The following is a 14,077-nucleotide window of genomic DNA, read 5'->3' on the forward strand; positions in this document are numbered from 1 at the left end:
CTCTGCAAAGCAACATCCACTCATCTCTTTATCTCTCTATTTATCTCCCTGTTTATCTCCCTATCTGTTTATCTCTCTATTTATCTCTCTACCCATCTGTCAAAAGAGCACCAACAGCTTTCAAGCATCCACACTCAACTCTACAAATCACGTTTATGGCACTCCCCCATCCTTCTCCCTCCGAACTCCCAGGTTAGCACCCTGCGAGTTCAAAACAAGCTTTGAAATCCTTTTTAATGTCAACTAATCCCTTTAAAATGTTGAGAGTCTCAGCTGAATCCGCCTTTGTGGCTCTGAGTGTTCCTCCCACCAATCCCTCTCTGCCTGCACTTCACTCCAAGTCACACTTTACAGCACAAATACTTTACAGGACTAGATTTGATGACTTCCACCTAATCTTTTTTATTCTCAAATTGTGTCCGAGGAAAGTGGTAAACGCTCCCATTCCTAAGCAATCCAGATCTCTTCACAAATTGCAGCTAATAATTCCATCTGACCACAAGTCCCAAATCCTTAACTGCACATGGAGCTCTGCATTTGCACCACATTTGTCAGCTGAATAAAGGACTTAGCCCGAAAATCAAATTATAGATTTAACTCGCCAGCAACTTTGTTATCTGAGAATGTATTTCAGCTCCTTTATCCCATTTTTCTCTAAGCAAATATCTGAACAGTGAGAATTAAAGTCTATTTTTCACGTCTGCTTACATTTTCCTTTTTTTTTGGCTCGGTAATGGATTCAGAGCAGAAAAGAGCTGCAAATACCAGGGAAGCAAATTTGATAGAAAATAACCTGGAGAAAAGTGCTTTTGTGGATCCCTTAACTCTGGTTTTCAATCTGCCAGGAGAAGATGATCATCTCCGTGCTCCGTGGAGCCACAGAAGTGAAAGGCAACATTCCCAAGAACATTTGTAGCCGTAATTCCCGCATCAAACTCAATTCATCAAAGCAATAACAAGCCCCTATTTTTAGCTCCTCACCATTCATAACCAGCAGTGAGATGTGGGAGCATTTGTGAACTGCCAGTGAGGCTTGAGAAATCACTTCACAGCCCTGCGTGCTCAAAGAGGGTGATGGCACTTGGAGAAAAAAAAGGGAACTCATTTCTGCTTCCCTGAGCTGTTTTCCCCTCTGGCAGCAGCCGGGTCGTGGATCCCCAGCAGGGCTTGGAAGGGAGATGGGAAAAGCTTCCTAGGCCAGCAAGCAGAAAGAGCTCTCTGGAGGAGTTCCCACCACCAGAACACCTGGGGGGATGCAGCTGCCTCTGCATCTTGCCCAGAGGAGGAAAAACAAGCTGCTGACATTCCTGGAGTTTGGGCTTGGTCACGTTATCCCCCCCTGGCTTGCCTGTAACACATTTTTTCTCCCAGTGAATTTTGTTTTTCCAGTGGTTTTTCAGCAAAGGGGTTTTATTTTGGGAGGGTGTAAGCTGGAGAAAACTGCAAAACAACTGAAACAACCCCCAGATCCCGGGCTCTGAGGCTCAGAAGGGCCTAACTGCAGGATGAGGGCAGAGAAAAGAAGCAGCCATAGGGAACGAGGAAGTTTTGCTGCTTCTCTGCCTGCCCAGCCCGGTCTCAGCTCAGAGCCCTGGGCTCAGCACCCTCTCGTCCCCACCCAGTGGTGCTGCCTTGGCAGATCCTTCCCTGCTCATTTTTGGTGGTCACTTCACAACAAAAAGACCAAATGTTAGGGAAATACCATTTCCTTATCCAAGCAGATAGAGGCCAAGATCCATAATCCTAATCTGGCTCCCCAGGTGATGGCCCCGAGGCTGCCAGAGCTCCAGGAGCGTTGGGACAACCTGGGATGCCCAGGGTGGGATTGTTGGGGTGTCTGTGCAAGGCCAGGGGCTGGATCAATGATCCTGCTGGGTCCCTCCCAGCTCGCTCAGGATATTCTGGGATTCTCTTCAGCCTGCCCAGTGTCCGGGGGTGCTTCCACCACGGGGGCTTTTTGGATGTCAAATATGAGAACACGGAGCCTGTTCTGTTCCATGACTGCACAAGATGTCACAGTTCCGAGCAGCAGGAGGTGCAGAACTCATTTTCCTCTTAAATCCAGCTGCCAAAGAAGGGTCTGAGTTGCCTTTGGTATCTGGGCAGAGAGAAACTCTGAGATCTGCAAGTTTACCTGAGCGAGAGAGAGACCTCTGCTCCGAGGGGATCTCCAGAAGTTTCCGACGCCCTTTCTTAAAATGCTTAAAATGCCTCACAGCCCTTCACGCCACAATTATTCCAACCCCTCTGCCTCCCCCCTGGTCCTGCAGCCCTCCAGAGGAACAGATTCTGAATTTCCAGGCTTTGAGTCCAAAGCTCCCCAGAAGGCAGCGCTGCCTGAAGGGGAAGAAATGCCCTAATCCCAGCAGATCCCACAGGCTGCACTCCCAGCCTTGGCAAATGAAAAATGTCCAGGTTTTCCCAGAAGTTCAAAGTTTGCAGTGATGCAGAGCCACTTTTTGGAAAGAACAGGGATTCCAGCTGAGGAACCTGCAGGAATTTGCTGGCATCCAAACAGTCCTCAGCCTGTTATTCCTGATAAAGTCTTTTCCCAACACCACCTCTGCTCCCATTTTTTGGGATCTACATCAGCAGGGTCTGCCTAAAGCATTTTCTTTTCCCTGTCCTGGTAGTTTAATCCCCCAGGAAAACCCAGCTGAACAGCAGCATCTGGCCCACAGAAATGAGCTTTTATTTCATGTCTCAGTGTGTTTCCAGAGATGAAAACCCCACTCTTTGAAGCACCTGGAACCCAGGTTGGTGCTACAGGAACTTACGGATTTGTGGGACTGAGGATAAACATGGAACTGTAAGGCAGGATCGGTTTAGGCCCATTTTTCGTCAAGTCATCGACGTCTTTCTTCTCCTCTGTTTTGCTTTCAAACTCCACGTTGTTCACTGGAAACGGGAATTTGGGGAAAACACAAAGAAGGAGAGGGTTAAAAAGCAGATCCACAGCCTTCCCGCTGCCTGGAGCGGCTGGAAATGCCAACAGTGCAGCTGGGAGAGCAAACAGCCTTTGGAAGTGCTGATTAAATGGGATGAACAATCACTGGATTATTATCACTCCCGAGTGAGGCAGTGCTACCCCTCAGCTGCTGCTGAGCCACGGAGCAGCCAGGAAATGGAAAGAAACCATGAGCTTATTTATCCCAGAGCTGTCAAACTGGGGCTGGAAAACCCATCCCAAAAAGCACAAATTCTTAGGGAGAGGGATCAGCTCGGGATCCTTGAGAGGAAAGAAAAAGGGAATCTGAGCAACCTCGTAATTCGGTGTTTTCTCCCATGGATCAGGAGCACAACTGGCTTTGGAACACACAAAAGAGCAAATTCAGGGATGAGGTTTAATAATTTGGGGGTTGAGACTGCTGAAATTCCCAGAATTAGGAAAAAAACCTGGAAAGGACTTCTTGGACTTCCTCAGAGCTGTGCCTGCATTGTACGCCTCGGTTTGGTCAGAGCTCCCCATGTGCAAAAGTGTGCAGCTCCTTCAGGTTTGAAGATCTCCTACTCTAAAATTACTCCAAACCTCCCTCCCAAAGGTTGGAAATTCCCCCATTTTCACCCTAACTTCACTTCCAGGAATAATTTACTGAAGATCATTTTCCATCTATGAACTGGGTAACATTTTATGCTGCAAGTTCTCTTCTTAGACACACATAAAAGCTCTTCCATTAATTCCCAGGACCTAAAACCCAACAACCCCACCCTTTGGAATGTGCTCAGCGCAGGGCTTTTATTACATTTTATTTTATTTTGCAAGAAAAGGACATTTCGTTGTGTTTGAGTAACACGTTCAATAAACTCCTTATTGGATTTCCAGTCAGATCCAGAGGGAACGGCCAGGAAAAGGGAGAGGCTGATAAATTGTGATTGACAGGAACTCAGCATGGCAATATAGGAAAATTACCACTGAAGAGGGGGGGAAAAAAAGGAGAAAGGAGAAGGAAACAAAAGAAAAGATAAATCTTGTGGCTAACAACAGAGTGAAAATCAGAGACCCTGGCAGGTTTTGGCTGTGCCTCTTGGAAAGCAGAGTCCCGATGGCCTGAAGTCCAATGTGGACCTCTTGGATTTCACACTGGGATTCTCCTGAGCTCTCCAGACTTCTCCAGGCTGATCCCACCCTGCCAGGGATCAGCCCTAAGGTGGTGGGAACAGGCTGGTGGTGGCTGGGCACAAGGATCTTGGGGCCATCTGTAAATCTGTGCTGATAAACCCAAGGCAGAGAGCTCTGGAGAAGCACAGGGAGGGTGGATCTGCTCCAGCTGTGATGCAGAGGATTTTAAAAAGCTCTGGAATCTCACGGAGGATCCCAAAGCTGCAGGATTACACATGGATGTTGCTTTCCCTGCTCCTTCACCTTTCTTCGTGCTCTGGGTGAGCCATTTCCAGGGACTCAGGTGTTTTCCAGAGGCACCGGGCAGCCAGGAACCCTTGCTGAGTTCCTGCAGTCTGTGTGGGAATTACAGATCCTCTGTCACCAAGTTCCCTGTCTGCCTCTCTCGAGGATGGCAGCGCCCAGCAGAGCCCCCATCGCTCCTCAGGAATTTCAATTTCCTGGCAATTTCACAGCAGGAAAAGCAGGGGACAAAGGCACTCACTTGGAATGACAGTGGTGTCCCCTGGAGGGGCCGTGATGGTGACAGGGATGTTCACAGTGGTGGTTTTGTCCAGCGGGGGCTGAATCATCCTCGTCACGTTCTTCTGGTTGTCGGCATCCTCTGGCTGCTCGGGCACCTTCTGCAGGTATGTGCTGGGCAGGGTGTGCACAGGGACACTCCCAGGGACACTCCCACTGCCACTGGCCTCCAGCTCACACTGGTTCTCCCTAGGAAAAAGCAGGATTTGCTCAATATGGCCCAGGAAGGGTTCAGGGACGCATCCCTGATGCTGCACCTCGTGCTTGGTTTGTTTTCTGCATGGAAATCCTTTGCAGGACAACCTCCAGACAGTAAAATTTGGGACATTTTCCTCTGAGACCTCCCGAGCCAACCCCAATCACAAGATTACAGGCACTGAAAATCCCTTGGGTCTTTCTGATGATGCTCCCAAGCCAGGACCATGTGGCACCTGCACGTAGCAGTGCCACAAGCCACCCCCCAGATCAGCTGCCGGATGAATCCTGACACGCTGCTCCCTAATGCTCTCCCCAGGCCTTATTTAAACGTGGGGATTCTCTTTTCCAGCCCGGAAGCACTCTGGAACGTGGCTGTCAGCAGCTAAATAGCTCCTGCTCTCCTCTGCAGCAGCAGCAGCTCGGCTCCAGTGAGGAGGAAAGCGAGCCCGTGCACATGAGCACGCTGAACAGCAGGCAGAGTGTTTGGAAATTCAGCTGAAAGGAAGATAATTTAGACAGGGAAATTATTATCTCAGTGCCACTCACAGCTCTCCACGGTGACATGAACTCTATTCTAAAGAATCCCAGTGCAATTTCTTTTCCATCAGACTAATAAAGCTGAAAAGGCAATCTATCCTTCTTTATTAACTACTCCAAATGCTTCACTAGGGCTGTTTTTCTCACTTGACTTACATAAGAATTAAAGCAAATGGGGGCCATCGTTGCTCTTAATGGAAGAGGCCACGTGCTGGAACAACTGGTGGTGCAGCTGAAGGCTCCCCATGAAAAATGAAAATCAAAGGGCTGTAAAGCAAGGCTGGCTGAAATTTTAAAAATGTCCCTCAGGAGCTTCCTTCAGAAGCTGGGAAATTCTCTGCTCCACTTGGTGTCCTACAGGGTCCTACAGGGTGTTTACAGCAAGGACATGTCCTGCCTTAAACCTGAGCTGGTTTAGGAACCAAGATCGTCTTTGGGAGCCTCTGTCATTGCTGACTGAGGCAAAACAGAGGGGTTGTGGGGGGAGCCGCTGTGGGGACAGGGACAGCAGGGAATTCCACGGGGACGGGGAAACGGGATTTCTTGGAACACCTCTGGGGCTTTGTGACCCCTGAACCGACCCGGGGAGGGCCTGGCAGCACTCACTCACTTGGGCTGGTGATTGCGGTACTCCTTCTCGCCAGCCTCGCCCTCCTTCTCGCCGTTGTCCTTCTCCACGGACTCGTAGGTGGACAGCGCCCTGTTCCTGAGCCGGTGCCGCCGGTGGGGCTCCTCTCCGTTGTCGCCCTTGGCTCCGAGCTCTCCATCCCTGTTCCCGGACCTGGAGCCGCCGCGGTGCCGGGAGCGCCGCTCGCCGCGGGCGCCGTTGGCGGTGCCGTTGCCCTCCTTGCCCGGCCGGTCGGACGAGTGCCGGTGGCTGCGGTGCCTGCGGTGCTCCTTCTCGGTGCCATCCTCCACCGAGCCCCGCCGGTGGTGCCTCTTCCCCCCTTCCTGCCCCCTGTTCCGGTCGCTTTTCCCTTCCTTGCTGCCCCCTTCCACCTCCTTGCTGCGGCTCCGGTGCTGCCTGTGCCGCTCCTCCTTGTTGCCCACGCCGGTTTCGCCGCCCTCATCCTTGGTCACGTCGCCCTTCTCCTGCTCTCCCAGCTTCTCCTTATCCCGATGCCGGTGGTGCTTCCGTGGTGCTTCTGCCCCGTCAGCTGAGGTGACTTTGGGGTGCTCCACCACCTCCTGGACATCCACGGGGCTCAGCTTGGTGATGTTGTTCCTGCCTTCGCTGCGGGGCTCCACGACCAGCGGCCGGTCCAGGTGGGTTTTCATGTCGGGCCGGATGTGCAGGGTGGTGGCGTAGCGCACCCGCTCCTCGGGGTCCAGCTCGTTGTACAGGGCCTCGCAGCTGGCTCGGAAGTTGTGCATCCGGATCTGGCTCGTCCTCTGCTCCCAAACCGACTTGGATTTGGAGGAATTCTGCTGCTTGCTAAGGGCAGGAGAAACGGGAGAAGTCAGCACTCGAATTCACGCCCTTTCCCTAAATACCAACTAAAAAAAAAAAAAAAAAAAAAAAAAACCCAGAAAAACAGGGAATTTTCAGCCGAGGTAGGGAATTAGAGGGTTGAACCAAAGGTGTAACAGGGATGGAGAGAGAACACGAGCAGGGAAAGCCAGCGGGATCATCCGTGTTAGTTTGCCCACACACTATGAGATCAGCCCTCTGGAAAGGAGTTATTCTGCGTTTCGGAAATGTGGAAGCCTCGGGAATAGTCTGAAGGATTAAAACGTCAGCACGCAGAAATCACACACCCCAGCCAGAGCTTTGGAACAGCCCACAAAGCTTCCCAAAATTAGCAGCACTTTTCTCCCAACCTGGAAACATCTGGATGAGGAAATCAGCGGTGAGCAAGAGAAGTTAGATCAGCAGGAGGAGCAGGGAAAATGAAACCTGAGGATCCGAGCCTGCCACCAGCCCCTTCCCCTTCCAGCCAGCCCCAGGGGTTGTCTTCCAGCTGTGCTGCCCTCTTGGCTCATGGAACAGGTCTAGAACTGTTCTAAACCCACGGCATCCTTCCAGGTGAGCATGGACCAGCAGCCCACACATCACTGGAGAATGGAAAAGTACAGGTAAGAGAGGAAAAGTGTCCTGTGCACCAGGAAAAGAGCCCAGAGAGAGGAGAGTCACACATGGATCCATAAAATATCCTGAGCTGGAAGGGAACCACAGGGATCGTCCAGTCCAACCCCTGACCTGCACAGACCCCCCAACAGCCCCACCCTGGGCATCCCTGGCAGCGCTGTCCAAACGCTCCTGGAGCTCTGGCAGCCTCGGGGCCGTGCCCATTCCCTGGGGAGCCTGGGCAGTGCCCAGCAGCCTCTGGGGGAAGAACCTTTCCCTGCTCTCAGCCTGAGCCTGCCCTGGCCCAGCTCCAGCCGCTCCCTGGGTGCTGTCCCTGGCCCAGGAGCAGAGATCGGAGCTGCCCCTCGGGAGGAGCTGCAGCCCCCGGGGAGCTCTGCCCTCAGTCTGCTCCAGCTGAACAATCCCAGTGCCCTCAGTCCCTCTTTGTGTGGCCATTCCAGACCCTTCCCCATCCCTGTATCCCAAGATGAAGCTGAGATGGGAACACCTTTATCCCTGGAGTCACCTGTTCATCTCTGTCACCCTTTATGACGAGGACTCCTTCTCTGGCATTCCCTGAGTTTCATTTTTCAGCACAGCACTTGGGTTCTCACCACCGTATTCAAAGTGACCACAAACCCAACCAGGGTGTGAAGGGAAGACTTTTCCTTTTCTTCCAAAAATTTCAAGTCAAATTCTGCTTTTCACTGGCTGCCAGGGTGAAATCCTGGATTTAACCTCGTGAAGGCTCAGCACCCATTTTTTTCCTTAATAAAACTTTTCCTAGCAAAACCAGGAAAGGCATTTTCCTCCCCCCAGCCTGCTCTGACATCTCCATTCCCCACAGCGCAGCCTGAGCTTTGCAGCCAGAGTGAGCAGAGCCCACATGGGAGGCAAACACAACTTCCTTACGCATTTTCTGGGCTCCCTTGGCAGTGGAAAAAAGCACCTTTTGCGTGTTCTGGTGCTGACTGGGACTGTCTGGCTCTGTCACCGTGCACAGGCCCCGGGGAGGTGACATCCAGCCACACTCGTGTGGCACAGTGGGAGCTGTCAGAAGGGTTTTGTGTCACTGGGCTCTGGGGAATTGCTTCTTTACCGAAGCTGCTGCTGCTGCCTGGTGCTGCTAAAGAGGCAAAAACTCACTGAAAACCCTCATGAGAGCAGCCAGGCAGATGTGAAGGAACCTCACTGAATCCTCAAATCAGAGCTGATCACCAAAATTAAATATCTACACCCTGTTGCCAAGTTCTGGACTCGTTTCCCAGCAGCCGAGTCCCCCATTTGCAGCCTGGCAGGGGAACAAATGACAAAAATCATGGTTTTAAATGTAAATAATACCAGAAGCTCCTGGGGACACGGCTTAGAGCCCTGCTCACCACAAATCCCACATCCAAGGGAGGACAGGCTGCTCCTGAGGGAGAGCTCCCTCCAAGCTGGCACAAGGATGAAAAGCCCCATTACCGTGGGCACTTGCCACTTTCTTTGGTTCAAAATGATGAAAAATTAAATATTCTCACTCAGCAGGAGCTTTCCCTGGTTTGAGAAGGAATGAGGAATGTGCAGAGCCTCCCCCTGCCCAGCCCTGCTGCCCTGACCAAGGATTCCCCGTGGGAAGCCACAGGAAAAGCTCTGCACAGCCCTCCAGAGCCAGCAGGGATGGAGCTGCCCAGGATGGGCATCCTGGGATATTCTGCACTTCCTCTGGGATGGCTGGGTGCCCTGCTCCACCCTGCTCCACATTTTAGCTCTGCTAAACCCATCTGGGCTACAAATCTCTTCAAACCCAGGCTCAGGGAAAGCTTTGGGATTTTCTGGGCCTGGCTGAGCTCCCTGAATGCTGCCACCAACACCTCTGTTCTTAGGGAATATTCCTCACTCCATAATGAAAGTCCTGAGGTGGGGAATGGCCTCTGCCCTGTGCTTTGGGCAGCACTGAAGTGATAATCAGCCTTTAAGATTAATTGGGGAAGTGCCTTTGTGCTGAAACCTTCAGTTCATCTACAACCCAAGAGCAGAGGGAGGAGCACAACCACCCCCTGCTCCATCCTGTGCTCCACTGCCATGGGACAGGAACCAGCAGGGCTGGGACATGAAGCCTTGGTGTCCCTGCAGTGACTCCCCAAAGTGACACACCCAGGAAATCATCAGGCAGCTCCCAAGGACACAGCCTGCCCCTCTGCCTGTGCTGAGCCCATCCATGATGGAAAGAAAATCCCCTAAATCAGGCTGGATGTGGGGAGGAGGAAGGTGGGGATGCAGGGCTGATCCTCAGCCCGGCTCTGACACAAGCTGTGTCACCTCAGGAGGGGTTTGTCATTCATGTTTTAGTTACACCAAGAACATAAATCAGCTTTTAAACGACCTCTGAGGTGTTTGCACTGCCCATCACTCAGGGCTAAGTGAGAGGTGCTGCCAGGGAACTGCACCCCTGAGAACCTGCAGGAACCAGGCACTGCACACATCAGCTCTGCCTGTTCTGCTGTGGAAAAAAAAGGCACTGACATTCCAGCCTCGAATTTCCCAGCACCTGGAAACGAGCTGCACCCTTAACGCTGACACAAGGCACGAAGGCCAGTGCCAAAAACTCCGGCACAAAGGCACCCGCTGGCTCTGGGCACCAACAACCCCAGAGCAGGAGCTGCAGCAGCAATGCCTGCACAGCCATTGCTCTTCCCACAGGGAAAACACTCCAAAAGAAAAAGACAAAAAAGACAAATCAGGATATTTACGAAGCGCGGTAAAAACCCAGCCTGGAAAACGCGGCGCTTGCGAGCTCGATTCCATCTCCAGAGCAGTGAGGAGCATCCCAAATCCCGGCATCCAAACACCAGTCAGGAGCCAGAGCCAGGGCACAGAGGCTGCTGTGGGAATGGGGTAAAGCACCCGAGCAGGATGGGCCCTGTGGGGACAGAGCTGGGAATTCCAGAGCCAGAGCAGCAGCAACGGGAGGGGAAGTGGTGTCTGCTTGTCCACCGGGATTTATCCGGCTCCAGCTCTCTCCGAGTCCCCACAGCCACTGAGCTCGGGGATTTGGGACAGCTCCTCCTCTCCTGGTGGTCTCTGGCCATGAGGACAGTTTGGGAGCTGGTTCTTGGCACCTCTTAAAACAAAGCAGGGCTCCAGTCCAGCTGCCGGCCTGGGAGGAGATGCAGCAACAGGAGGGACTTCAGAGGAGACGGGAATACATCAGCGGGGCAAAAATGAATTCCTCTGCTCCTCCCCTCATTTGGGGCAGTGAATTCTGTACAAATCGGGGCAGGCACAGCCCAGCTACAGCACGAGCAGGGCAGGACTTGTCTAAATTGATAAAAAACTGATCAAAAAGAGCCTTTGTGATAAGAAATATTTACTCCACATTAAAAAAAAACATAAAGCCAACTCCTTATCTGAACCCTGCTCACTGCTGGCTCCTTAAAATCCCCCCAAAGCCATTAAGAAAATTGCCCTGTAAATCACTCCTGACTGCAGACATCCTACAAACACTGCTGGTAATTCATTGCTGTACTCCCCAGCCCTATTTTCTGGAATATTTGGAATTCTCTGAAGCCTCTGCTCCATTCTCAGATCCTCCAGGCTGGAAATGTTGGAGATACCACTGCTGGTACCAGCTCCACTGGTCTTCCTTGGATTAACACACCACCAAACAAGTCCTGCCTGTGGCTAGAAAGAAAACCTCGCAGTTCCCGGAGAATCAAATAAAATCCATATTAATGAACCAATGACTAATAATGGCATCAATTAAAAATGCAAGCACTGCGTGGTTTGTTGAGGAAAGGGAAGCATATTTTTAGTCAGATTCTAATCTTAGGGTGCTCCTTAATGACTCAAGATTTCGTTCCCATAACCTCTGAAATCACTGCTTCACTTCATGGAAATCCTTAAAATTTTGCTCCAGTAAATAATGAATGGAAGCTGCCTATGGAAAGACAAGAATCCCGTGTTCAAAATAACCACGTGTTACACGGTGGGTGTGAAATTCTGTGTTTCAAATCAAAGGGGATTTGTTGTTAAAATGCAACAAAACCTTTCCACTCAAATCCTATTTTCTGTTCATGAACTCAGAGCTCGTGAACTCCCCACGTTTCCATTGTCCACTTGGAAAACACAATGGAACATTTCACTTTGGGGTTGGTTGGCTATCTTATCTCTCTGGGATTGGATAAAACCATTTTCTCTCAGCTGAACTCAGCACTGGTGTTTAAATAAATGTGCTTTGCCAGTCACCCTGGAGTTGTTGCTTGGATGCTTCAGCATCTTTTTTATCCTTCTGAGCTCCATCTCCTTCCTGAGATCCCTTGGGAGACGCTCCCAGCATTCCCAGGGAGCTGGGGCATTACAGACACCAGAACCAAGGTGAAAACACTTTTTAAAGTGTTACTGTCTCTGAGGGGAAGAATTATCTTGGTTTGAGATAATTACCCTCCAAAATTATTCCTGACTCCCTCCAAAATTATTCATGAATTTGATTTTGGTTTTAGAAATTACAATTTATAGATAATAAATCGCACTCATTTTCTATATCATTATATGAAATTTAATATATTGATTTATGAATTAATCTATTTTTCTACATTTATACATTTGATCATTTTGATATTGCAGCTTCACAGAGACAAAACTTATTCTTTCATAATATTTCTCCCAATATTAGATAGAAACAGAAGTTGAACTCCAGGGTCTCTGTTCTGGTGGGGAGTTAACAACAAAACTCAATGAAAAATGCCTCAAAATGTGGCCAGATCCTCCTTCCAAAAGGGTTTTGGTGCCTGCAGCTTGGTTTCGTCCTTTTATAAAAGGCAACTCTTTTTCCCCTCTTCCAAATACACCTCTAGATATTTGGAAAAGAGGAAAAATTCTGTATTCTTTCAAGGCTTTGTTCCTAATTGGGAAAACAGTGCTTGGGAGCAGTTTGGGGTAACTTCTGCTGGGGGAAATTGGAGTTTTGGGGAGAAGGCAGCTCCCAGCACCTCCCTCTCTCCCATCCTCTCCCTCCTGTCAGGGTGGGAGGCACCCAAAGTGCAGCTGAGCCCTCTCTGCCTGTCAAAACTCCCAGCAGCCAGGAAATACATTGGAAGAACCAATCCAAAAGATGCCTTAATCTGATTTATTCCCCAGTATTCCCTGTGAGCCCTCAGACCTGGGCACAGACAGGGCACAGACAGAGCACACCTACTCTGGCAGTCACAACAGCTCAACCTTGGTCACGGAAGTTAAACTCATATAAAGCATCAACGTATTTTAAATCCCAACTTGTCTAAGATCCACCAGTGCACAAGGAGCCCAAAACAGCCAGGGAAATATCAGGAAGGAAAACCTGCTGGAAAACCTTCACAGTACCTTGGTCCCTGCTGTGGGGCCGGGACAAACCCCCAGGTTGGAATTGCACTTACTTGAGTCTCCAAGAGCATTAAAGAAGAAAGACAAGGTCACAGAGTTAAAGGATAACCCAAAGGATGCTCACGTGGGTGGGAGAGGAGCTGATGAGGAGTTTTTGGGGTTAGTCAGCAGCAGTGATGATGTTTTTACCAACCTGCCTCGGTGTCAAAGCACACCCTGACTCACAGCACAGCCAGCAGGATTGGATTGGTGGGAAGCACATGGAAGGAGAGGAAGTTTTCCACTGTGTTTGCTCAACTCCAGCTCCAGAGGAGTTGCCAAGTGCCTCATTCTGACAAAATCTGTCACTTTAAGCTCCAGCTCGAGCAGGGCAGAGAGCAAAGACAACCAGCTTTTCAAGAGTTTTCCAATTTAGTCTCACTTGGACCCCGTTCCCAGAATCCTTTTGAAGTCCTCCTCCAGTTTTCCCTCCAAGAGGGCTCTCCTGGATCTCCCACTGAACCCGGAGTGCAAACACTGGTGGAACATCAAAGCCAGCAGCCCGGCACAGAATAAACACAGAGAACAGAAATAAACACAGGTGAGAACAGGACAAACCATCAAACGAGGGGAGACAGGAGGAGAGAGGAAAACAGTTCAGGAGGAATGATGGAAAGGAATTAAGGGAGAAAAATGAAGGAAGGAGGGCGGGGGGGGGGGGGAAGTCACAGTCAATGTATGGAACACAACAGAGTTGCTCACAAATCACAAGCATCAAATGACAACGACACCTTCCAGTCCTTTCCCTGGATGTTGGTCTGGAGGCTTTCCACAATGATGGGAATGATTTTTGGGGGGAAAAATAAATAACCAAACCACAGGGAGAGCGAAGGCACCAGGAGAAGGGGAAGGTTTATCGAGCTCTAAATGAGAAATCCATTCAGTGAATATCGTAACAGAGAGCAACTCACGGTGAATTTACGCTGGAGACTGACGAGCTGCGAGATACAGTACCTCGAGTTTGCTTTACAAAACTGCACATGCAAAAAAACAAAACAAACAAAGAAAACAAAAAGTGAGAAAGGAAAAAGCAAACAAAAAACAAACAAACAAACAAACAAAAAAAAACAAAAAACAACCAAACCAAACGAGCAGAGAAACCATAGAAGACATCGGGAGGAGACTCGTACAGGCCGTGTCCTGTCGGATGCAGACGGGGAGGAGACCAGGCAAGCTCCAGGATCGTGGAAGCCACGGACACACCACCCTCTGGAGAACGGGGACACAACCAAAGAGTCCAAAATGGAACCAAA

General features: G+C 50.3%; 1 protein-coding gene across 1 annotated transcript in view; it reads right to left on the bottom strand.

Moving 5' to 3' along the window:
- LOC104688232 (voltage-dependent N-type calcium channel subunit alpha-1B) overlaps positions 1-14,077 on the bottom strand; it is a 261,393-nt gene that overhangs the window by 64,405 nt on the left and 182,911 nt on the right. The window contains 3 exon segments of the mRNA XM_010397632.3: positions 2,778-2,898; positions 4,605-4,831; positions 5,988-6,812. Coding sequence (XP_010395934.3) covers positions 2,778-2,898; positions 4,605-4,831; positions 5,988-6,812 — 1,173 coding nt within the window.

This window comes from Corvus cornix, chromosome 17 (assembly GCF_000738735.6).
Source record: "Corvus cornix cornix isolate S_Up_H32 chromosome 17, ASM73873v5, whole genome shotgun sequence".
Taxonomy (NCBI): domain Eukaryota; kingdom Metazoa; phylum Chordata; class Aves; order Passeriformes; family Corvidae; genus Corvus; species Corvus cornix.